The 25,079-nt window shown below is 37.1% G+C and overlaps 1 protein-coding gene across 3 annotated transcripts in view; it reads right to left on the bottom strand.

The window, feature by feature from the left end:
* abcc2 (ATP-binding cassette, sub-family C (CFTR/MRP), member 2) overlaps window positions 1-25,079 on the bottom strand; it is a 58,272-nt gene that overhangs the window by 13,679 nt on the left and 19,514 nt on the right. Inside the window, exons 10-28 of one of the 3 annotated variants that reach the window (XM_053677564.1) lie at window positions 24,640-24,894; window positions 23,084-23,149; window positions 22,558-22,659; window positions 22,026-22,172; window positions 18,824-18,908; window positions 18,032-18,098; window positions 17,083-17,209; window positions 14,128-14,304; window positions 11,856-12,023; window positions 8,832-9,012; window positions 7,396-7,543; window positions 6,819-7,041; window positions 6,124-6,346; window positions 4,075-4,229; window positions 3,579-3,734; window positions 3,064-3,263; window positions 2,815-2,941; window positions 2,263-2,364; window positions 1,558-1,701 (exon numbers count right to left, since the gene is read on the bottom strand). In XM_053677564.1, the coding sequence (XP_053533539.1) occupies window positions 1,558-1,701; window positions 2,263-2,364; window positions 2,815-2,941; window positions 3,064-3,263; window positions 3,579-3,734; window positions 4,075-4,229; window positions 6,124-6,346; window positions 6,819-7,041; window positions 7,396-7,543; window positions 8,832-9,012; window positions 11,856-12,023; window positions 14,128-14,304; window positions 17,083-17,209; window positions 18,032-18,098; window positions 18,824-18,908; window positions 22,026-22,172; window positions 22,558-22,659; window positions 23,084-23,149; window positions 24,640-24,894 (2,853 nt within the window). Of the gene's footprint in view, window positions 1-1,557; window positions 1,702-2,262; window positions 2,365-2,814; window positions 2,942-3,063; window positions 3,264-3,578; window positions 3,735-4,074; window positions 4,230-6,123; window positions 6,347-6,818; window positions 7,042-7,395; window positions 7,544-8,831; window positions 9,013-11,855; window positions 12,024-14,127; window positions 14,305-17,082; window positions 17,210-18,031; window positions 18,099-18,823; window positions 18,909-22,025; window positions 22,173-22,557; window positions 22,696-23,083; window positions 23,150-24,639; window positions 24,895-25,079 lie in introns of all 3 variants that reach the window. The other 2 variants (XM_053677563.1, XM_017461632.3) reach the window with 2 other exon arrangements.

Raw genomic sequence — 25,079 nt, 5'->3', positions numbered from 1 at the left:
AACATGGCCGAAGAGGACTACACTTCTCACACACGTTCACCTTATTCGGAATTCTAATCACACACACCTGTTGCCAATCTCACACTCACGCCACGCTATATAAAACAACTTTTGAGTTGACTACAGTATGGTATTGTCTACAGCATAGTAGAGCATACTGACTTTCATTTTTATTCATGTTTACTTAATGCACTTAATTTTTGTGTGATTTTTGTGGCATCTACATTTTATATGCACTTAATACATTTCAGTGTGTTCACTGTTCAGTGACATTGTGCAATGCAAATAAAAAGTATTTCAATATTTCGCAATATGTATCGTATCACAATGTATCATGATAATATCGTATCATGACCCATGTATCGTGATATGTATCATATTGTGAGGTTCTAGGCAATACACAGCCCTATTACACTTTGCAGCATGTTAACACTTTTCCCCCATGTAACAAACTAGACTCAGCAAGAGAGATAGGATCCATATGCTGAGGCACTTTAATATAAAATACTAGCACACAAAGGGAAAGCACAAACCAAATCAGTTTCAGTAACCAAGCAGTAGTCAGATAATGAGTAGGTTATGTATAATCATGGTACCAAAGGAAAATCCAAAAGGTTAAACCAAGAGACCGAGATAGATGGTCAAACTCATCATAGACCATCAGTAGTATTACAAGGTTCCAAATGTACAAAACCACAATCTTTGGCAAGACTTTGCAGTGAATGAATGGTTTTGAGTTTATATTCCAAGAATGTAAACTGGAAATGTTTAGGGTGTCTGAATGCTGGAAACTGTAACCTCTGCTGGCATGGCATTTCTTGCATGTGTTTAATCAAATGAAGAATAAATTTGTTTAATTCAGGAGTAGTATTGTTCAAAATACATCTGGAGTGTAAGTGGTAAAATGCTAAACACTAAAGTGTAAACAATAAAATTCATGAAACAATAAAATAAAATTGTTGTTAAAGATTTCTGGTAAAGAAATCTTAAAAGAGCTTGCAATAGATATTGATGAAAAACACCTTGTAAAAACCTCAGTTTTGACATATTCACTATGTTAGTTTCTCAGACTGGTGTCTTTATTATTGATCCTCTATAAATTCTCACTGAACAACGAGTATAAACAAACAACACAACTGATGATGTGTTATATGTGAATACAAAAACAAATGATGTGTTATATTTGAATATAAATTGCAGGACTTTATACGTACTATAGTTCATTATAATGTCCAGTTTAACCCTGCAGATCACAAAAGTTACTTTCTCCTACTTTCTGAAGTAGTAACTAAAGCATGCATCATTCCATAGTTGTGACTGAAAAGAACACCCCCCCCCCCCACACACACACACACACACAGACTAGAATATATATTATTAATTCAGGACTATAGTTTAATTCAGTGCTTTTTGTGCATCCATAAAAAATAATGCATAAATACTTTTTGTGCCTCCATGCATTTCCAAACATTTTTTAAAAAGAGGAAAAAAATACGACACTGCTGTATCACCAACAACTGGTGTATCGTTACAATCCTCAACTTAAGCATGCTTTACCTTTTCAGTGTTTTCAATGTTGCAGGTGATGCCATGAAGAACAAGCTCCAGCTCCGGTCGGTATCGGACCTTGTAGTCCTCAAACCGAATCTTCCCTGCAGTGGGCCAATCTTTTGGAGGACATTTATCTGTGAGCCATGGAGCCTGGACACAGAAATTAAAAAGAAAATAGGCCTAAATCATTTTGTAAGTCCATATCAAGACATTTTTAGACCCTTTTCCTTAGAGTCTCTAGACAGCAATAAAGAATATCACACAGAACAATTCAGTACAATCATACATATTGCTCTACTATATTTGCATATATGCTACTAATAGCCTTTGTATTTACACACAGTAAATGAGGGGAATGAAAGACACCAATAAAACAGTCAGAAAATAAGTGATATTCTGTACCAGGTTTTAATATTCCAGGGAATTTCTGTGTTTATATATTTCTGTAAAGCTGCTTTGAGACAATGTCCATTGCTAAAAGTGCTATACAAATAAAATTGAATTGAACTGAATTAATATCACAGCACAGCAAGTAACCATAATTTATCACATTTAAATAATCAGCAAACAGCTGATTTGGGCAGAAAAAGATTAAGAGTCATTAAGTCAATTAAGAGTCAAGGAATGAAAAAATGAATGAATGCCTCAGTATATTTTTAAAAATTTCTATATTTACTTCTGTGGTAAATAAGATAACCACTTAAATACTACCTCATTTTTAATCTCTGTATATTCGCTGACCCTTTCCACTGCAACGATGTTCGTCTCCAGCTCCGAAGTCATTCTCACAAGCCAGTTCAGTGTCTGAGTCACCTAAAGGGTTTTCAAGAGAGAAGTTTAAAAAATAAGATATCTTTGTGATGAATTCCCACAAAGAAATAAGAATAAACAAACACCCACCCTTAAGCAACTGGTACCCGCTCAAAAGATAAATGAAAAGAAAAAAATAGTAAGCAAAATCCATGCATTAGAATATATATATATATTTTTTGGGATGTGAGATTACAATGAAATGCTTGAAATATTTGACAAAAATATAAAAATAAAAACAAATGATACATAGTTATGATAAAATGTTCACACTTTATAGCAGGCTAATTTAAAGTCTACCCACTGGATTTGTGTAAATTCCAGTTGCAAACTTCCATTTGCAATTCTAAAAATCTTTTTGCCAAAACTATGTTTATGTGTCTAGCCTAGTGTAACTTCAAATGGGCACCATGAAAATTGCTCTCACAAATGTTATATTAGTGGTGGTCTCACATTTAAGGCATAGGAGATTGACAGTCCAACCAACCCACTGTCCAGGGAATCTCGAGATATCACAGCAAACAATGCTGAGAAAAACACCACCAGATTACCCAGCAACTCCAGTCGGATGGCTAGCCATCTGCAATTTCAAATTCAACATGCAACAGTCAAAAAATAGAACTCAGAGAAGATGATTAGAAAATGGAGGAACCATTTTCATATAAATATTGTAAATATAACACAAATTTCAAAGGTAAAGACCTATTAGAAACAATCCAAGGGTAGTTGCTCTTGAGGTTGTTATCAGTAGTGACTTTGTTGTGTTCCAGAAAGCGATCCTGATGTCTATAAGCTCGAATGACAGAAAGGCCAGATACCGTTTCACCAAAATGGGAGTAGATGGGAGAACGGGAAACAGAGTCTAATCGCCTCAGCTGCCTTGAAGTGGACACATAGAACCTCTGCAAAACAAAACAACATGGAAGAACATAGAGACATTCTGCCATGCTAATACCAACATACTGTTATCCTGATTCAGGAATATCTATAGAAAAATACTTGGTCAGATTAAATAAAAAGAGAAATGCCTAATTATTTCACATAGTTTTGGCATTATCTTCACAAATCTTCAAGGCGTTTAGAAGCTGTGAAGATATGTGAATGTAACATTTTGGCCAGTGTTACAAAAATCAACCTTGCTAAATGTCAAATCTATTTGGCATACACTAGAAACATTGTCAAATTTGGACTCTACTGTAAATAGGTTATTATATTACCTGCACAAAGAAATAGACCACAGCAAGAGGTACAATGACTGCTGTGAAAATTGGAGTGGCAAGACAGATGACAAATAAGGTGCCAAGGACGCCAAACAGACAGAGGGTCCAAGTACGGAAAGACATGGGGATCATCTCGTCCACTGTAAGCATGTCCTAAATGAGAGTAAAACATGCTTATATACTCCATGTGCTTCATATACAAGTATCACCTTAGAGGCAAAGGATTGAAAAACTGGCTGATGTTGTTGCCATCTAGTTATTAATTATATGCTGCTGGCCAAGGTTAGCCAGGTAACTTCTGAAGTATGCATTTAAAACTTCTGTTGGTATTTATAGTGTATGGCCAAAAATGTTTTAAACATCCCATTCCAGATTTAGTCCTACCTTTGCTTTTATAATAACCTCCACTCTTCTGGGAAGGCTTTGAATTATAATTTAATAAAAAACAGTTCTTGTGGTGGACTTTTTGGCCATATTGTAGTTTCAGACTCACTTTTGCAAAGCGGTTGACCACCCTTCCTGATGGCGTGGTATCGAAGAACAGCATGGGTGCTCTGAGGATGTTGGTCAGTAATCGACTGTGTAAAATTCTGGAGGCACGTATTGCTCCATCAGCCAGGAGCAAAGTGCCCAGAAACACCAATATGCCTGCCGTGGATTAAAAAAACATCACACTTTGATTTGAGGTCAAATCAACAAGTACAGATAGATTCTTAACTTCTTCTTTAGTTTACAGAGCCAAATTTCATAACTCAAAACATTTTTCTCTTTGTTTTTTTGCTTTTTGAGTTTTTGCTTGTTGAGTTTTTAATTATTAAATTAAAAAGGCTTAAGTTAAATGTTACTTTAATTTCTACTCATACAATTAATGCCATTCATTGGTACACTATACAAAACTTCTTTCTGTTCTCCAGTAGACCAACAAAGAATTGTCTTAACATAAGAGCCCTTTACCACTCAAGAGCTTTATTTTTCGCTTCACTCACTCAAACACTTAATCTGCTGAACAACAGAGGAGCAAATCTCCATAATGGTCAAGGATTTACTGACTCAAGTGCTGCAGATCAGGTTTGGCACACATGTGATTGCAAATACGACATACGTATAATAATCATAAAGCAAAGGGGCATTGTAGGGATCAATACTGATTCATTCACCTTACTGATTTGTTTAAAAAGTCTGAACCCTTCATGAACAAAACATAATTCAATCATATCACATGATCAAAAATAAGGACTAAGATTGGTGTATGATTTTGGTATCTTGGTGACCACCAGTGCAGAGGTTGGGTTTGAATTACTACATTATTAAGAGATGTAGTTAACGGAACAATCCACCTTGAATAGCTTGCATACTACCCTTTATAATGAAATAATTTAATAGGTTGAAATTGTTAAAAGTCTTTCTCCTATTAAACTCATTTACCTGCACTAGCAATGCTTCTATGTAATAACAAAAATACAGCATCAGACAACAAATTATGACAAAAATCACCAAGGACATCACAACTGTTAATATTTATATATATATATATATATATAATAGCATACCAATTGCTCTCCTTCTCTTTAAGGACTGCATGTCTGTAGTGCAGCACATTTTTTGTAATCTCATACAATTAGACTATATATTAATTTTGTGGTCTGACAGAACCTAGAGTACCTTTTCTGTTTTCTCTGTCACATACAGTATATTTAATTTCAATATTTTAAATGTTAAACCATTTAGCTTTGTTCCACAAAAGGCAGCACAGCACATTATTTTATGACCACAAAAATAGGCTTGTGCCCAACCAACATTGCAACAGGCCAGAGTTAACTAGCATATTATGCTTGCACAAATATAGATTCCATAAGTCATTTCCTGTTTTCAGTATTGCTGTGTCAATTCTATCACGAGAAACATTGGAAAAGTGAAAATTCATTCATTTGTGTTTTACTTAAAATAGTAGATTTGGACTTACTTACTAAGGTGTCTAAAATCTCTTAAAATTAAATCACAAATATTATTCGTATGTATGTCATGTCTCTGGTAGCACCTGTCACCACTGAATCCATGAACTATACTTCCCAGAGTCCTCAGCTAACCAACAATCTGTACAAGAGGTCACATGACTGCTTACATGATCACCATTCTCCAGACTTTTGCTTAAGCACTCACTGTACCTATAAATAACCCTGTCATTCCTCCTGATCTTTGTGAAGTCTTGCTCCTGCCTCTGACAGTGAAGCTACTAAGCTTTTCTTAAACACACATTTATTCTGATTTTGACATTATCACTCACTGTTAGTGAGTTTGCTTCCAACATGTCTAATCTGTTCGTGGTCTGGTCTATTTCCCAAAATATATGCAAACTGTAGTGTAATTTATGTAATTTAAACCACCTTGACCCTGTACGGATGAATGTAACGGGAAAAAACAAATAGTATGCATCCAATTTGTACCTACATAGATGTAGATTATAAATTATGTATTTGTATTTCCTTACCTGACTAATACATGTTTTATTTTCAAGAAATGTTTTTGATGAATGTGTAGATACCTTGTGCCACTCCAAGTGCTCCAAAGACCCCAATTCGCATATCCCTAATATGCGCAGGGTAGCTGCTTCCATTGGGATACTTGATAGCATCATTGGTCCACTCACTCAGCCATAGGTTCTGACCTAGGAAGGCTATATTTTGGATGAAGTAAACTGTAATGAACATGGTGGTGAAGCCCCAGCCAAGAGATCTCAGGTATTGTAGATAAACAGAGAATTTGACCTGGTGGGACAAAGAAGTAGGAGAAGTAGGACATTAGTTGGAGCAAAAATTGTTTTGTTAAACCCATTGCCCAAATACAAAGTGCAGTTATTTTGTTCTGAGTGTTTTGTCTCTGCACTCCTGCACATTAAATTCCTGTTTAAACCTTATTGTCATACTTTACAAATAAAAAAGAAGATTCAGAATGTTAGATCTGAGGTAATTTTGTCTATTTGTTTTTTTACATATATACGTGGAAAGTGATTGCTAGTCACTGCTTATTTCAAGGCTCAAATTTGACCAACTGAAAGATTCCATAGTATAATGCAGCGATTTCAATATTTCTAATTTTACCATATTGTACATGTTAATATCACAGTCTGCAGTTTAACATCATAGTAATTATTTTTATATCAAAATATTTGCACTGGAGGACAAAACTTAAACATCAGAAACTGCACAACGTCCCAATTACTTACATATCGAATCATACCTGAGCTTTGACTTCATGAACAAGCCTCTCTTGGTTGAAACAACTCAATTCCAGAGCTTTACGAGTTTTCTTAGAAAAAAAATTAAGGTTAATTTTTGGGAAATTTAGATTTTTACATACCTTTCCAGTCTCCATTGTTTCCTTTTCAATCAGCCTCTGCCCCTTCTTGGACTCTTCTGCAGCTTTTGTAGGTCTAGCTGAGCTGTTCCTTCTTACTTTTAGGCTAATTGAAGGGGACACAATTTATTACATGATAACAAACATTATGCACTGGTTTGCTGCTGGTCCACAGATTATTCATAGAATGTTCCACTGAGAGAGACGCATGTGAAGTTCATATTAAGTGTGACGAATTCTCAGTATGTTGAAATGAGAGTATCTGAGTGAAAACACTGTTAGACACTTAAGTAGTGCGTGTTGGGAGGAGAAGGACTGTAAATGCCTGTTGCTTGGTAACCTACCCCAAGCGTTTAGCATCTGTTTTTGTTTGACAAATAGAAGCTTGCTGTATTTCTCTATATTTTACACTCAGATGTGACTAGTGACTAGTAGACTAGCATGTGGAGTCTAAACAAACCTGCCATTGCGCATTGTATGACGCTGGCTGTGACGTAAGCTGTTTTCTCTCTTCAACATGACAGTGACTACATCCTCAGCAGGACTGTCAGGTTGTGGCTCGTGACTCTCAGGAACAATTTCAACCTCCTCAATATCTGAAGCTGATTCTAAGAAAATGAATAAAAATCAATGAAGTATCATCAAGTGGAACCAAACAGAAATAAACTCAAGGACTTCCTGGAATTTCTTTAAAGGGACAATTCAACCATCTTGTCCTTGAATGGTTCTGAATGGAAGAAGACACCAAATAAAACTTCTTGTTTGGAGTTTAAATACCTCATAAATGTATAAGGAAAACTGTATCCACAGAAAATCTAGGACAAGTTATGGATTTATTAAATATATATGAATTCCTATGTACTTTCTACCTGCATTATCACCACATTGTTTTAATAGGATTGTTTGTGCACAGGGTATACAGGTGTGGACAAATAATAAAGAAAAATCATTAAGTAGCCCACCAGAAATGTATAAGCTCCAATGGGCTGCCCAGTTTGCCAAAGACACCTAATTTGCTAAGCTAAGAAATGGTAGCTAATTGAATGTAATACTATATGGTAAGCTAGTTAGACAGTTGCATTTACATTTATTAATTTAGCAAACGCTTTCATCCAAAGTGACTTACAGTTAAGTATATTAGGAAAACAAACACATGTGAGAAAGTCTTTATGTTGCCTTAGTCGTTATCCTCTTCTAAAAGAAGTTTCAGATGCAGCTCATCATGTTTTTGCACCCAACAAAAAGTCAACCAATATTTCATTTCTGAGTTTCCTAGCATCACACAATAGTATTGTTATACACAAGGTATTATTCATGCCTGGCTAGCATCTATTTTTTTCTTTATATGTTTAATTGCAAAGTGACTGCATGTCGTAGGAGGGTTACAGTATATGAACGCTTTCCGCTAACCACTCTCACACCAAAATTATTTTCCTGCATCCTTGTATGCTAGTTAATTTGCCAAGCAAAAGCTGTTTTACTTACAACTAGATAGCATTTTATCCTATTTGTGTAGCGCAGCAGGTGACTCAGAAAGTGCAGCATGCCCTACAGTTACGGCATTGAGGTGTGTCATACCACCGTGAAGCGTGTTATGTTTAAATATTCATAGCAAATTAAATATTGTGTGTTGCAAAAGTCAACATGATGTAGGGTTTTTTTTTTTTTTTCTATGAACCAACTTGTCCACCAGCCAAGTACTAATAAAATTATAGCTTGGACATGAAACCTACATGTGCCAGGTGCCCGGGATACCGATTAGTCCAACCTTGGTATAAAATGTCATGAAATGTGTTTAGGTGGACCTATAGGTGTATAGGAGTCCAACTCTAGGTGAAATTACACTTTAATTTAATTGGATGTTTGTTTGCCACACTAATCCATAGAAGAGCTTACCCTTTTGTGCACTAGATTTGTTCTCCTCTTTAGAATATGTGTCCAGGAACTCAGAGAAAGCTCCCTTGCTGGCACGCAAACTGTCGAACGACCCAACTTCTGACACAACGCCATCCACTAAGACAACTATTTCATCAACATATCGCAGAAAGCTGATCCCATGAGTTACCAGGATACGAGTCTGAAAAACAAAGCAAAGAAAAGTGTCAGAATAACATTTTTATAGAATAAATAGTCTGAACAGAAAAATCTCCTGTATAAGACCAATATGTAGAAATCTTCAAATCACTCATACTACAAACCTTTCTGTTGGTTATAACTCTTACCAAAATTAAGATATGTAATAAGCCTTATACAGTGAGGGAAAAAAGTATTTGATCCCCTGCTGATTTTGTACGTTTGTCCACTGACAAAGAAATGATCAGTCTATAATTTTAATGGTAGTTGTATTTGAACAGTGAGAGACAGAATAACAACAAAAAAATCCAGAAAAACGCATGTCAAAAATTTTATAAATTAATTTGCATTTTAATGAGGGAAAAAAGTATTTGACCCCCTCTCAATCAGAAAGATTTCTGGCTCCCAGGTGTCTTTTATACAGGTAACGAGCTGAGATTAGGAGCACACTCTTAAAGGGAGTGATCCTAATATCAGTTTGTTACCTGTATAAAAGACACCTGTCCACAGAAGCAATCAATCAATCAGATTCCAAACTCTCCACCATGGCCAAGACCAAAGAGCTCCCCAAGGATGTCAGGGACAAGATTGTAGACCTACACAAGTCTGGAATGGGCTACAAGACCATTGCCAAGCAGCTTGGTGAGAAGGGGACAACAGTTGGTGCGATTATTCGCAAATGGAAGAAGCACAAAAGAACTGTCGATCTCCCTCGGCCTGGGGCTCCATGCAAGATCTCACCTCGTGGAGTTGCATTGATCATGAGAACAGTGAGGAATCAGCCCAGAACTACACGGGAGGATCTTGTCAATGATCTCAAGGCAGCTGGGACCATAGTCACCAAGAAAACAATTGGTAACACACTACGCCGTGAAGGACTGAAATCCTGCAGCGCCCGCAAGGTCTCCCTGCTCAAGAAAGCACATATACATGCCCGTCTGAAGTTTGCCAGTGAACATCTGAATGATTCAGAGGACAACTGGGTGAAAGTGTTGAGGTCAGATGAGACCAAAATGGAGCTCTTTGGCATCAACTCAACTCGCCGTGTTTGGAGGAGGAGGCATGCTGCCTATGACCCCAAGAACACCATCCTCACCGTCAAACATGGAGGTGGAAACATTATGCTTTGGGGTTTTTTTTCTGCTAAGGGGACAGGACAACTTCACTGCATCAAAGGGACGATGGACGGGGCCATGTACCGTCAAATCTTGGGTGAAAACCTCCTTCCCTCAGCCAGGGCATTGAAAATGGGTCGTGGATGGGTATTCCAGCATGACAATGACCCAAAACACACGGCCAAGGCAACAAAGGAGTGGCTCAAGAAGAAGCACATTAAGGTCCTGGAGTGGCCTAGCCAGTCTCCAGACCTTAATCCCATAGAAAATCTGTGGAGAGAGCTGAAGGTTCGAGTTGCCAAACGTCAGCCTCGAAACCTTAATGATTTGGAGAAGATCTGCAAAGAGGAGTGGGACAAAATCCCTCCTGAGATGTGTGCAAACCTGGTGGCCAACTACAAGAAACGTCTGACCTCTGTGATTGCAAACAAGGGTTTTTAAACCAAGTACTAAGTCATGTTTTGCAGAGGGGTCAAATACTTATTTCCCTCATTAAAATGCAAATTAATTTATAAAATTTTTGACATGCGTTTTTCTGGATTTTTTTGTTGTTATTCTGTCTCTCACTGTTCAAATACAACTACCATTAAAATTATAGACTGATCATTTCTTTGTCAGTGGGCAAACGTGCAAAATCAGCAGGGGATCAAATACTTTTTTCCCTCACTGTATGTTCAGATGAAATAGGAACTAATAGCATTCATATGTTATTTGTTATATATGTTATACTTACTGTTACCTAACCCTACACACACACACACTATATGGCCAAAGGTATTTGGACACCTGACCTGACCATCACACCCATATGTGGATCTTCCCAAAACAGTTGACACAAACTTGGAAGCACACAATTGTGTGGAATGTTTTTGCATGTTGTAGCATTACAATTTCCCTTCACTGGAACTAAGAGGTCCAAACCTGTTCCAGGATCACATTGCCTCTATGCACAAAGCAAGCTCCATAAAGACAAGGTTTGCCAAGCTTAATGAAGAAGAATTTGAGTGTCCTGCACAGAGCCTTGACCTCAACCCCCACTGAACACCTTTGGGATGAATCAGAATAGTGACTGCGCACCAGGCCTCCTCACCAAATATCCCTGCCTGACCTCACTAATGCTCAAATGGCTGAATGAGCACAAATCTCCACATCCACGCCCCAAAATATAGCTGAAGAGTGAAGGCTATTATAACAGCAAAGCAGGGCCAAATCTGAAATGGGATGTTTAACAAGCACATGGGTGTGATTGGTCAAGTGTCCAAATACCATTTTTCAACAATAAAAGACTTCAAGGATATATTAATTGTATCAAATAACACAATAATTTGCATAAAGCATCTATCTTTTCAGCTACTCATTCAACCCAGTAGCTAAGCATGTTGCTGGATCAAAGTTGGTACAAAGCTCTTATAGTGCAAAACTAAATTATTCATCTAAAAGGTATAGTTTTCAGTCACCTATTTAGCTGTGGCAGTACACTCAGCAAATCTCCAATGACAGAAGTAAATGGCGCACTTATATAGCGCTTTACATTGTGTCTCATTCACCCATGGTAGCAGAGCTGCCATGCAAGATGCTAACTTGCCATTGGGAGCAACTTGGGATTCAGTGTCTTGCCCAAGGACACTTCGGCATGTGGAGTCATGTGGGCCGGGAATCGAACCTCCAACCCTACGATTAGTGGACAACCCGCTCTACCACCTGAGCCACAACCACCCGTTAATTCATGTACCTTATCTTTAAGCAGTCCATTGGGTCCAATCACCCTCTCAAACAGATGTTTCCCCACATGAGCATCAACAGCAGAGAGTGGGTCGTCCAACAGGAACACATCCGCAGAGCTGTAGGCCGCTCGAGCCAGACTCACTCGCTGTTTCTGCCCTCCACTCAGATTGATGCCCTGAGGGTATACAGTGTATTAATTGATTGTCAAGAACCACCTAGAGCACAATCTAATTTGGGGCTAATTAATTTCGGACCAATTAGTGGGATTCATTTGATTGCAATCTCAAACTGAGCTACAAATATTCAAATTCAGAACTCACAGTTGACATATATAGATATTTTAACAGTTTAAAACCCCCTCCACAGGGTGTCCCAAAAGTCTCCATACAGGGGATTAACACTTAATGGCAAAATGCCTTCCAAAATGTGTTCCTACTTAGTTTATATTGTATATATATTTTTGAGATACCCTTTAAGAATGCCTGATGAAAGAAGAACGTATTGAAATCATTCACACGGCTGGATCGGGAAGCTGATGGACTTTAACAGGAAACATGGCAAGCACATCACACACAACATTGTTGCCAAACAGGGAGCTAAAGTTGGGAGAGACGACTGCATGGTTGTTTACAAAGAAATGTACTCTAGAGCCCATGGTATATGTGTTTTGAGTGAGATAGATTTGGCAAATTTGACACAAGCTACATGCACTTTAAAAAAAAACAAAAAAAAAACAACAACAACAAAAAAACAGCCCCAACATGACTAGCCTAATATTAAAGCTCAAAAAAAGTCTATATTTAGCTTTAACATGCCATTTCCTGATTAAAATGACTTCAGATTGGTCAGTAATAGCTTTGAATGTGATATCAGTGGCAGACTACATGGCATTTTTCTCAGCTAAACATTTCATGCCCTTTATTGATTAATCACACAAACAGAGAGCCTATATATAGCCTATACCTAGAACCCTTTAAAACGGTTCCATATATAATATAGTTATAACAGTGTTCCTGTATTGTAGCTTGCCTATATAGTTTGTGTTTCTCGAGCACAAGAACAGAAGGGTTTCAGGCTCATGTCTGGTGATTTACATATTTGCTGGTTCTATATACAATCTGGAAAGTCCTGCCTCTGCATGAATTCCAGAGATTTTTCTGTCACTGCATTTTGAAGGCATTTGTTAACGTGACTGGCAACGTCTCATTAATGGTGAACATCACAGTGGACATGTGTGACTATGACCATTAGAGAGTCATGAATACAGAATACTGATACATTTTCAGCACATGGACTTGCTGCGGCTCTTTAGCTATACAAGTCAGGCTGCCAGGTTTCACAGAGTTGACTCGTTCATAAATGACACATCACTAGTTAGTTACACATATGTCCACAATAAATGTAACGTCACAATGCACAATGTATCGCAGTGATCACTTACGATCCGATTCCTTGAGACGGAAGTGTAAAAAGTCTAACTAGTCTAGTTGTTTGGTTTAAAAGGTTCAACCCTTTCAGACTTACATTATACCCTTTCATACTCTTACTGTGTGATTTGAAATTCAGTATCAGACAGTATCAAGAATTATATGCACATATTTAACACAACAGCAGCTTATGAGATGTCACACAATATATTTACATACAGTACACTATAATAAGATACATTCTTGCAGAAAATAACTCAGTTGTGGCAGATGTGTAAACTATTAATGACTAAGGATTCCAAACCTGTCTATACTGTCACCATGTATGTTCCATATATGTAAGGAATAAAACATGACACGGGTATGATACGGCCTGATACAAAATCAAGTTACTGCTACCACTTGTGTTACCATAAACTGGATTATTTTCCTATAACATCACATCCCGGCAATTTGCCATTGATTACAATTTTTCAATTATTAATGAACAATATGTGCTTTTTGACCTTTTACAGTTACATTTTATGTTGTGTGAAACTTTTTCTCTCTCTGGAAGTTACTAAAACAGAAAATAATGGTTTTCTTTTCATGGCAGAAATGTACTGACCATTACAAAACACTGACACCTGACACTCCTTACGTAAAGGTTCCATAAAAATCTCCTTACAGAAAATTTCACTATATCACCATCATTCAACATTTTTACTGTATCTGTTTATTATTAGCCATAGATTATGTATATCAATCACCATACATGTCCCTTTGAATGAGGTGTTACTGTATAGAGCTACTGTTATAGAAAATTAATCAACAGCTTCCGACTGATCAGCATAGCAAAAGACTTTTCATTACTTTCTCGCCGATTTCAGTCTGAGCTCCACCAGGAAGTAATTCCAGGTCTGGCTGTAACGCACAGGCTTCCACTACAGTCTGGAACTTCTGCTCATCCTCATCTGAGCCAAACAAGATGTTATCCTTTACAGTAGCGTTCTGAATCCAGGCCTGCTGCGGCACATACGCTACAGATCCCTGAGTGAAGTGAAAGTTGAACAGGCAGGCGGAGGATAGGAGAGGAGAGAAAATGAGAGAAGAGAAAACACTTTATTTAAGGATTGCATTCCAATAGCTAGATGTCTAATTTAGCGCTTTCTGTCAATTGGCAAACCTACCTACATATTTCTAAAGGCCTATTCTCTTGTGTTAGTTATCATAAAGGCTATTTATCAATTCTGGCATCAAGTTGATGTTAGATCTGAGTAAAATGACATTGTTTTTTTGGAAGATTGTTTTGTGACCCTTTCCAGGTTGACATATTTCAGAAAGTTATGACAATTAATAATAATAATAATAATGTGACATGTAAACATTAAAGCCAAAATAATTTATGGTCATAAAAAATACCCCAAACTTAATTTTCATGATGTAGCCAGAAAAAAAGTGTCTTTTGTTATTTTTGTTAATTATGTCATCATAATTGTTTGGATTTGGGGGGGGTAATTGTTTTATCTGTGTGATTTTTCCCCAAAATGTATTTAATATACATAGTTAGTAGTATGGCATACCTATGGTTTCTGTGGTGGCATTAATTAGTGCGACACCTCAGGGTGTACATTTGTCTGTGCTTTTTTGCCTCAAGGAACAGACTCATTGTGAGTCCTAATAAGACATGCATCAGCTCTCCCTTTTAAACACTTAAAAGTTGAATTTTATCAATGCAGTGTAATTTTTTTGTTAATCATGTGATATGAAACCTGGAGCTTCTGCATTTGTGACTCACTTTACATTTACAATACATTTACATTTATTAATTTAGCAGACACTTTTATCCAAAGCGATAAAACAAAGTTGTTATAAATGAGGAAATACAAGCAAAGCGATACATCAAGCGGAGAACAATACAAGTAGTGCTACCATGCAGGATTAATAATTGAGTTCTAGAGAAGCAAAGTGCACAGAGTAGAAATGTAAGAGCCAGTGTAAGGTTTATTTTTTAATTTTTTTATTTTTTAATAAATAATGTGGGGATTGGCATTTTAGGGGTTAGTTAAGTGCTCATGGAAGAGGTGGATTTTAGCTGTTTTTTTTTTAAAAATAGTGCAGATTCTGCTTTTGTGATAGATTTATGCTGTTCTGGATGGTCCCACATGATTGATCGTCCCCAAAAACAGTTGATGGTAACTTTAATTCTTGTTTCAGTAGATAATCTCACCTGGACATTGTAGACTTGCACCTAAGAAATGCTGCTGTAAATATAAAACTCATGCTAGCATGTGAGCTTGCATATTTAGCATATTAATATCAGTTTATCAGTATTTTATCACTCCACTTATACTGTGTTCTTAGTTAAGTGAACGTACTTTCTCTGGTTAAAACTATTGTGCATCCATTACATGTGTAATTAGCCATTGAGATCAAAAGTATTTAATGTGATCTAGTGTTTTAATAAAAATAAGAGGGAGATGAACTGATGTGATGCCCATGGATTTCTGCATGTTTTAAAGGTAAGACATCTGTTGAATTTTAAAATTCTAAAAGCTCTCTCTTTATTTGCCTTGAGAGCCAGATGCCTTGTGAATGATGATAAGGAGTAAGAGGGAAATGAGCTGATGTGACATCTATGAATTTCTGTGTTCATTTATAAAAAATTATTCAGCTTGTGGTCGCCTCATTACTACATTACAGAGCATAGGGTGAAAGACAGTTGTTAGGCTGCTACAGTGACTTGGACTAACATTTTTGGTTTGTCAATGGTAAAGTTAGACTCTCTTTACTTAATGGCAAAAAAATAAATGGTGTCATGACATTGTTATTAGTAATCATGAAAATCTTACAAGCAGAAGTATTGATTTGACTGTCTGTAAATTAGCTAGAGTTTGCTTTTGATGTGTGACATGGCAAATCATTACCATTATGTGATTCTGTGATATGAGAAATGTACTGAGCTACAAATTCAATTTTCATGAATTTGTACAATAAGTCAGCATGGAAAGGAGTCCCAAACAACATTCTGTGTCATGTGACTCAGGTGCTATGTTGATCAAAACTGATGAAAGCAGTCTTCATGACAGCTGAAACCTATTTGATTAAGCCTTTAGCCTATACGTATTAATATACAGTAGGCTTAGGTCAGTTGTAATAGAGGGATTGTGCGGATCTCATGTAGTCCTATAAACATCACTCTAAAGCAGAGTGTTATTGAAAACAACACAGCAACTCAAATTTAGCTTATATATTGGCACTGGCACTTACAGAAGAATAGACTCAAATGATCTATATCAGTGTTTATCAATCCTAGTCATACCACTGCCCTGTACATATTGATGTTTTTTGTCTGCCAAAACATATTGATGTTTTTTGTTTGTTAACCAAGCCTAAATTAGGTTGAAGTGGCTGGGCTAGATTAAGGAAAGCACTAGGCTGTAGTACTCCAGGACCAAGATTCAGAAACACTGATCGTTATAAACTGCATTCCTGAGCTGGAACAAAATTTGATAGTACGTTTACATTTTTTGGCATTTGGCAAACACCCTTATCCAGTGACAGCGCTGGGATTTGAACTCACGATTTTCCAAGCAGTAATCCAATGTCTTAACCATTAAGCTACCATTGTCCCGTACATCAGCTTGAAAAGAATCTCTAGTGATTTCCACTGCTAATTGGCTTCTAACATTTATGAAGCCCTGCACACTGAGGCATGTGTGCTCAAGACAAATGCAAAAGATTAAGGTGCCTGTGGTTTCAACAGATCTCCATGCTGGGTGGAAGCAGAGTAGTGCACAAATAGCAGCCATTGATCTGCCTCACTACCTTGATGTGGACTGAGCCAGAGAGGTTGCGCATTTCCCCGAGCAGAGCTGAGATCAGAGAGGATTTGCCCGAACCCACTGCTCCCACCACAGCCACAAGGCAACCTGGTTTAATATCCAGAGACACACTGAGGAAAAAACACAGAGATATGTTTTTAAAATGCAACGCTATCTACAGTACATCACTGTCATATTGTCATTATTTAATTTCAATTACTTTGACTGAACTGTCAACAGGCCAAGCCTTCATTCACATTTCCCTCAAAATTAAAGAGAGGAAATCCCATTTACACCACCATTTACATTTTTGGAAATACAAATATTTGCAATCTCACATGTAGGTTCATAAGTTGTCTTTGAAAGGTAAAAGTATACATGTTACATTTGAGCACAAAAGACTGCACTGACTGAATCTTAATGGTGTATTGATTTTCCAGTATGACTCAGCTGAGCAGTTAAAGCACATACTCACGCACACAACATGTCAACACTGGCAGACTTAATTGAACAAACATAATTACAGGGCATAATTGCAACAAACAATTGATAAGTAATTGCTGACATTTTAATTTACATGTGATTTTACATGCAAATGCATTATTCCATAATATGTGCCTATATGTGATGTAAGTAGAAGGCATGAAACATTTTCTAAATAAGAGAAAAAATAAAGGCTTTGCTTAGTATATATATTGAGCATTCAGTTATACAGTATCCCTGCAGACATTTAGTCAGTAAATGTCTTTGTTAGTAAGCATGTTATTGTTATTATTAATCATCTCGCCTGTCATCTCAGCACAGGTTGTCTTCCATTCTGCTTTGGTTTGTAGCAGATTTTCCTTATATCAGAATCTAAAGCTAAAGCTTCAAGCAGAAATCAAAGTCTGCTGAAATTAATGACCTACTATTATGACTTATAGGCTGACAGAAGGAGAAAAAAAAATACACACTTCTTCAGAGCTGGGTTGGAATCGGTCCCCCAGGTAAAAGTGCCGTTGCTCACATTTACTGCTGTGCCTGGTCAATAAAAAAAATAAATAAATCATATACAGCTAGCTGCAGTCTTCCAATTACAGGAAAAATACATGACAGTCTTAGCTTTGAACATTTTTTAATTTTTTTGGTCATTTTTAACATTAAAAATACACAGCTCAAAAACACCATTCATGTTGTTAATTAATGGTTAATACGCCATTAATTCACCGTTAATGTATTACCATCATTACAGAGGGCAGCAATGTCAGCAAAATAGTTATTAATATGTTTTTGTATATTTTGTTTAAATGCCTGATGTATGAATAATTCTCACATTTATATGATGTTTTTTAAACTAATCAAGGGTGGTAAATTAAGAGCTCGTAAATCAGTAACCAATGTCATATAATAATAAAACTCGGTTTAATAAAAGGACAGAGACATTGGGCTGTATTCAGAGTTAAGTTAAGTGTGTATACTCAGGAGTTAATATTAGTACTGTGCAAAGGTCTTGAGAAATGCTGTAAAGCAAAGATGCTTTTAAAAAGAATTAAAAACATTATGAAAAAAGAAGAACTTCTTTAATCTGCATTTTTATCAATAAAAATCTGGCAGCCTTAAAGACATGAACTAAAAGCAGATGATTTTGATCATCTAAATGGCACGCCCTGAAAATCAACAGCGAAAGGGGTGTAATACTGTACATCTTTAAATATATGTAACTTTCTCTGAAAGCGGCCAAGTATGTAGAACTTGATTATGAGTACCCTTGTTGTCGCTGTGCTTCACTGCCATTGTGTCCAAATCATCTGCACCAAGAAACTTCTCCAGCCTTTTTTTGGATACGGTTGTCTATGAAGAAAAGAACGAAAAGGGATTTCAACTGCATGAAATATGTATAGCTTTATATAAATACAATCATGTGAAAAAATAAGTACACCCCATGGAAACTTTTGGCTTTTTTGACATATTTGGAAAAGCACATATTTGATCATCTTTGAAACAGTGCCTATTAATAAAGTTGATATACTTTAACAAACCCACAAGGAAAATTAGCTTTTTCAATCATTTATTCAACAGAAATATCAATAGATGTGATATTCGTCTGCGGAAAAAGTAAGTATACCCTTATCCTCAGAAGCTAGTATTGCACCCTTTAGCAGAAATAACTTCTTGTAAGTGTTTTGCATAATTGTCCACCAGGCTTGCTGGAATATTTTTACTACTTTTCCATGCAATATTCTTTCAGTTACAAGATGTTTGAGGGTTTTCTTGCATGTACTGCCTGTTTCAAATCCCACAACATTTAAATGGGATTCAAATCCGGGCTTTGACTAGGCCATTCCATAATCCTCTATTTCTTCTTTTTGACCCATTCCTTGGTGGATTTACTAGTGTGATTAGGATCAATATCCTGTTGAAAGGTCCACTTTCAGTTCAACTTCAATGTTTGGGCAGATGGCCTCACATTATCTTCAAGCACTCTTCTATATGATGCAGAATTCATGGTTGAATCAATGAATGCAAGCTCTTCAGTCCCCAGTGACACAAGTGTGTGAGTGGGTATATATATATATATATATATATATATATATATATATGTGTGTGTGCGTGTGTGTGTTTGTGTGTGTGCGCGTGTGTGTGTGTGTATGTAGGATCTGAACCACAAGCAGGATATATAACCCATGAAAAAATGACACATAAAATGAAAAACACATAAATAGACACTCTCAGAGAGAAAACCCAACAAATATCTCTGGAGGAAACGGTATAAACTGACTGCACTCAGTTGAATCCTCACTCAGCAAACACAGAGGAGCCACTTAAGTATGGCTTGTTTGAGTCTGCCTTATCTGCAACAATAGTGCAAGTGTTACAGACATCTCTGACCCAGGGTTGAACCATCTAACACACAGAAACTGCTGTCAAATCCAGTGATTTAGGCCTTTGGGCTAGACCAGATGACTTACTCAACAGATAAATTCAAGGATCCTCACCAGAAAAGTGATAACTTCAGGAAGAAAGAAAGGGGGGAACTACCCCTTTAAATGAGACCTTTTGCTCCCTCAGGAAAGGATCTACACAAAGCCCCATGTTCACACATTTCACAATCAGAGCACTCCACATAGCCTACAGAAGCAAAGCCTGTGAAGATTAATACATCTTTAAACAACTATCAGTCACCTATTTTCGCAAATGCTTTCGTCTGTTTTCTTCATGTTTATAACCATTAAGTTGCCAGTAATTGTTCGATTTATTTAGCATGTATTAAATAAAGTAGTAGTACTAGAATGATTATTGTGTGGACTTAACAACAGTTAAATATATGTCTTGTGTGGTATGTATGTGTTCATTGAGTGAAAGATCCTGAAGGATAAGAGTAATGAAATTCAGGTAGAATGTCTATATGTACAGGTTAATATTTTGAACAAAGTTTGATCCACACATCATGAAAAGTGTGGAAACACCCATCTGCAAAGACAATGGAGAATATGGCTTTCACCCCACCCTAAAACAATGTTTGATTGAAGGAAACATTCTGGGGCTGGCCTAGACAGAAAGAGTTAAAATCCAGTGACACCAAAGAAACGCTCTCTCCGCTCTTGGTGGTCTTTTGGCTCTCGTTCATCTCTTATCTCTTCTCATCAGAAGAAGAACAGAGGCAGTGGAAAGTCTCCAGTCAACATCTGCTCAGAGACCCACCACCAGTTCTTCAAACATCCCTCATATTAGACTCCATTTCATTCATCATTCAGATCGGTCTTCTGAGACGCTACTCAAATGCCGACCAGGCCACAGACAAATAACCATCGTGGGAATCCCCTCAACACCACGACGTAACGAAGAAATCCCCTCAACTGGCAAGCACAATACCCCAGAATCTAGCTAAGACTGTTGCTTATAATACGTTTCAAGCCCTTAAATAGAAGTGAAATTACATTAATAAGTTGATGCTTTGTTCAGATCATGGTCTGTGAAATAACATACAGTGCTATAAACTTGGAATGTAATTCACTCTGTTAAAAGCCATTTGTACCCATGTTTATGTGTGTGTGTGTGTTAGATTAGTTTCTATGTCATAGAATATTTTAGTAAAATCTCGTCTGTTCTTAAACATAAGTGTCTTATTGTTTACGAAGTCTATTGCCTTGAATTGCCGATCTTGCTACGTGCTCTTAAAATAATGTTTCACTATATCTAGGATATTATTGCCAGTGATGTTCTCCCCGTGCTGCGGGGGTTTCCTCCGGGTACTCCGGTTTCCTCCCCCAGTCCAAAGACATGCATGGTAGGCTGACTGGTGTGTCTAAAGTGTCCGTAGTGTATGAATGAGTGTGTATGTGATTGTGCCCTGCGATGGACTGGCACCCTGTCCAGGGTGTACCCCACCTTGTGCCCGATGCTCCCTGGAATAGGCTCCAGGTTACCCCGCAACCCTGAAGAAGGAGTAAGCGGTAGAAGATGGATGGATGGATGGATGGATGGATGGATGGATGGATGGATGGATGGATGGATTATTGCCAGTGGCCACGGAGGTAATATCTAATGCATAAATACACTAATTTCAACTTATCGCTGGACGAATAGTTGATCAGAAATACTAAATTAGCCAAATTTCCCCTTCCGAGCAAATCTGCTAGTCTCTCCTATGTAGTTAATGGAGAATATAGGTAACTTAATTTAAATATGTAAACTTTCATTACATATAATGGTGGAGAATGCAACAACTTAATCTAAACAGCTAATTCTCCCTACACACATACATACATACACACACACACACACACACACACACACACACACACACACACACACACACACACACACACAAACACACACACATATATATATATATATAACATACAATATGCATAATATATGGAAAACACAAAAAACAGGGCATCCATAGACAATAAAAATCTGCAAAACTACATGAGACACCAAAATATGTGTGCGCATACTGGGTACCTGTACAATGGAGGAAATCAGCATGGGGAGCATGGCCAGAGGAAAACGCAGTATGTTGAAGAGAGAAATGGACGTAAAAGCTTTCTGTGCATCTAAGATGTTATCCGGACTGACAGACACAAAAACAGCAAAGGTCGCCAATGATACCTGAAAAACACACATTTCACAGCAACTCAAACATAGACTCATATGCACTTCCTTCTAAATTGTTTGCAAACTTGAATACTTTGGCCTGTAGTGAGGTTTTTTGTTGATTTATACATTTTTTAAATACATTTTTTTAAAAAACAAAAAAAACCCACAACAAATCAATACTGAACACTAATCAATCAATCATACAATAATTAAAATATTTTTATTTAAAATAAATAATATAATTACAAACTATACCAAGAATGATGGACCTTTTCCTTATTTGCCATATTATTAATTAAGAGACTGCCTATTTGCAAAAAGAGCAAAAGAATACATTAATATATAAGCAGATGAGATGTTTGAAATGTGAACCCTGTTTGAAACCCATCACACCCACCAGAGCTGGAGCGCAGGAGAAGATAAAGGTGGAGATGGACGACAGGTAGGCGAACTTCCTCATCACCTTCAACTCCTTCTCTCTAATGTCTTGAACTTGATCCTGGAAAGAGAGTTCCCAAGCATAAAGCTTAAGAATCTGCAAAACAATGGGGGTTGTGAGAGAGAAAAAAGAAAGGGCAAAAAAGGACGTTAAAGACAAGGACAAAGGAAATAAAGACTCACGCATTCTCCAGGCACCCCAGGTGGGTCCAACAGAAAAGCAGCTCACAACTCGATATTTAAACTGAGAATAAGTCATTGCAGGGTCTCACCCTTTCAGTGTAGCATATTCATTATGCAGTCACCTTGTAAACAACCTGACACAATATGACTCAATATATATTTTCTGAATCGAAAAATGATGGCTTTAGTTTAGGTACAGGGATTTGTTATTGCGTTGCCTGAACGCCCCAAAATATCAGATTTCCTCTCCAGTACTATATAATTAACAGCTTATTCAATGTGATATGAAAGACACTGCCTACCTTGATGCCGTTCAAGATTTCAGTCATCATTTTCATGCGTTTGTCTTTAAACTTCATGTTTTCCATCTGAAAATGAAACATTGTGAGTGAAAAGCAGGAAACTACCTATGAAGTAGAGGACAATAGAGCGCATCCTGACCAGCTGTCTCACTGTCTGGTATGGGACCTGCACAGATCCCACAGCGGACAAAAGCTAAGATGATCATTAGGGTCTCTCTACCCACCATCGATGCCTCTTTCAACAACCACTGCATCCATAAGGCAACCAGCATTGTACACACGACCCCTCCTACACTTCTTATGGAATCTTTACCCTCCTGCCATCTGGCAAAAGGTACCAGAGCACAGCTACCTCCACCAGACTTCACAAAAGCTTCTTCCCACAGGCAGTCAGAATACTCAACACCCCGCTGCCTCCCAAAACACAGCTGCACTAATCAAACCCTTCTGAACACCTTCTGCATAGTCAATAGCTTACATACAATTCTTTGCACTGGTTCAACCCTGTTCTGTCCTGTGTACTTATTGTATATTTTACTGTATATTTTTACATGTATATTTTTCATCTCACACTGTTGCATATGTGCACTTCATGTAGTCCTGTGCACTGTGCTGTTGCATTGTTATATGTTCAACCAAGAGCCTGGCGAAATGACATTTTGTTCCAATAAATATGAGCTATATATGAGAGGAATGACAATGTAAAACCCACAGGACTTAACTTGGCTTGAATATAGAGTTCAGTGCATAAGTAACCCTGTTGGCTCTGTACTCCAGCACATTAGATTTGAACTAGAGCAGCGGGTTAAATGTGCAGCACGGGACATTTAAAGCAAATCCATTTCTGTGAATATTTTGTCCTTATTAAACAACCCACCAGCTGCAGATGACTCAATTAGAATAAACTCCAGACATTTTGGAGGTTCTCTTGTGCATGAATTAATTCTGCAATAACATTCACTTGACAAGAAACTTATTTACTTAATTCTGGTCCTCTGAACTTAATATTAAAGTAAAGGTCCACTTAATTCCAGTGTGCTGCATACAGTGTACAAGAAGTGTGTTACTTCTTTAGTTATTTAAGGACCTTTTCCACAATTTTCAAATTTCTTGAGGTGCACCTGTTTAAGACAGGTTCTGCATTATCACTTGTAATATGAACACTACAGCAAAGCTGTATTATATTATTTGATTAATATTAATTTCGTTAAAAAAGAACTATAATGGAAAATGTACGTCGACCCCCTTTTTGTTCCATGACTAAGATGTGACGATACGACAACTGTCACAGTCAGTTTTATAAATGAGTTAACTGTACATCACTCTGGATAAGGGCATCTGCCAATATATATATATATATATATATATATATATATATATATATATATATATATATATATATATATATATATAAATGCATTTATAATGTGTTCAACATGAATGTTTCATAGGAAGTGTGCCATAAGACCAAGTAAATGAAAAGATTGTAGTACATTTTACCCACATTCAGTGTGGTAATTTCAGACTAAGAAAAGTTCTCAGTAGTAACAAAGTACCTGCAAAGACCTGGATTTGGTGGCCAGTAACCCATTAATGGGAACCATAAGCAACATCACCAAGAGACCGGCGAGAACAGAAGGCCCCAGTTCAATCCACAGAAATGCTATGGCCATAACAATCTGCAGTGGACACGACCACAACAGGTGGATAACGTTGGTGACATCATTGAAGCGCTGAGCATCGGCTGACATCAGATTGACTGTTTCCCCTACAGTGGACTCCTTCCTTGCATTATTAGACATGACCAGTGCCTGAAAGAGAGAACAAGTTATAAAACTGCACAACCAATGCCTCAATATTACAGTGATTGATTACCTAGAAGTTAAAAATATACATGGGATACAGGAAACAAATTTTAAATTTAAATTTCAAATAATTCTGAATGATTTGTAAGGTTGGAAAGTTGAAAGAAAAATATTTTAAGGATTATTTTCTA

The sequence above is a fragment of the Ictalurus punctatus genome, chromosome 29 (assembly GCF_001660625.3).
Source record: "Ictalurus punctatus breed USDA103 chromosome 29, Coco_2.0, whole genome shotgun sequence".
NCBI classification, from domain to species: domain Eukaryota; kingdom Metazoa; phylum Chordata; class Actinopteri; order Siluriformes; family Ictaluridae; genus Ictalurus; species Ictalurus punctatus.
Note: the sequence above shows the minus strand (reverse complement) of the source record. Positions and strands in the feature narration are given on the sequence as shown.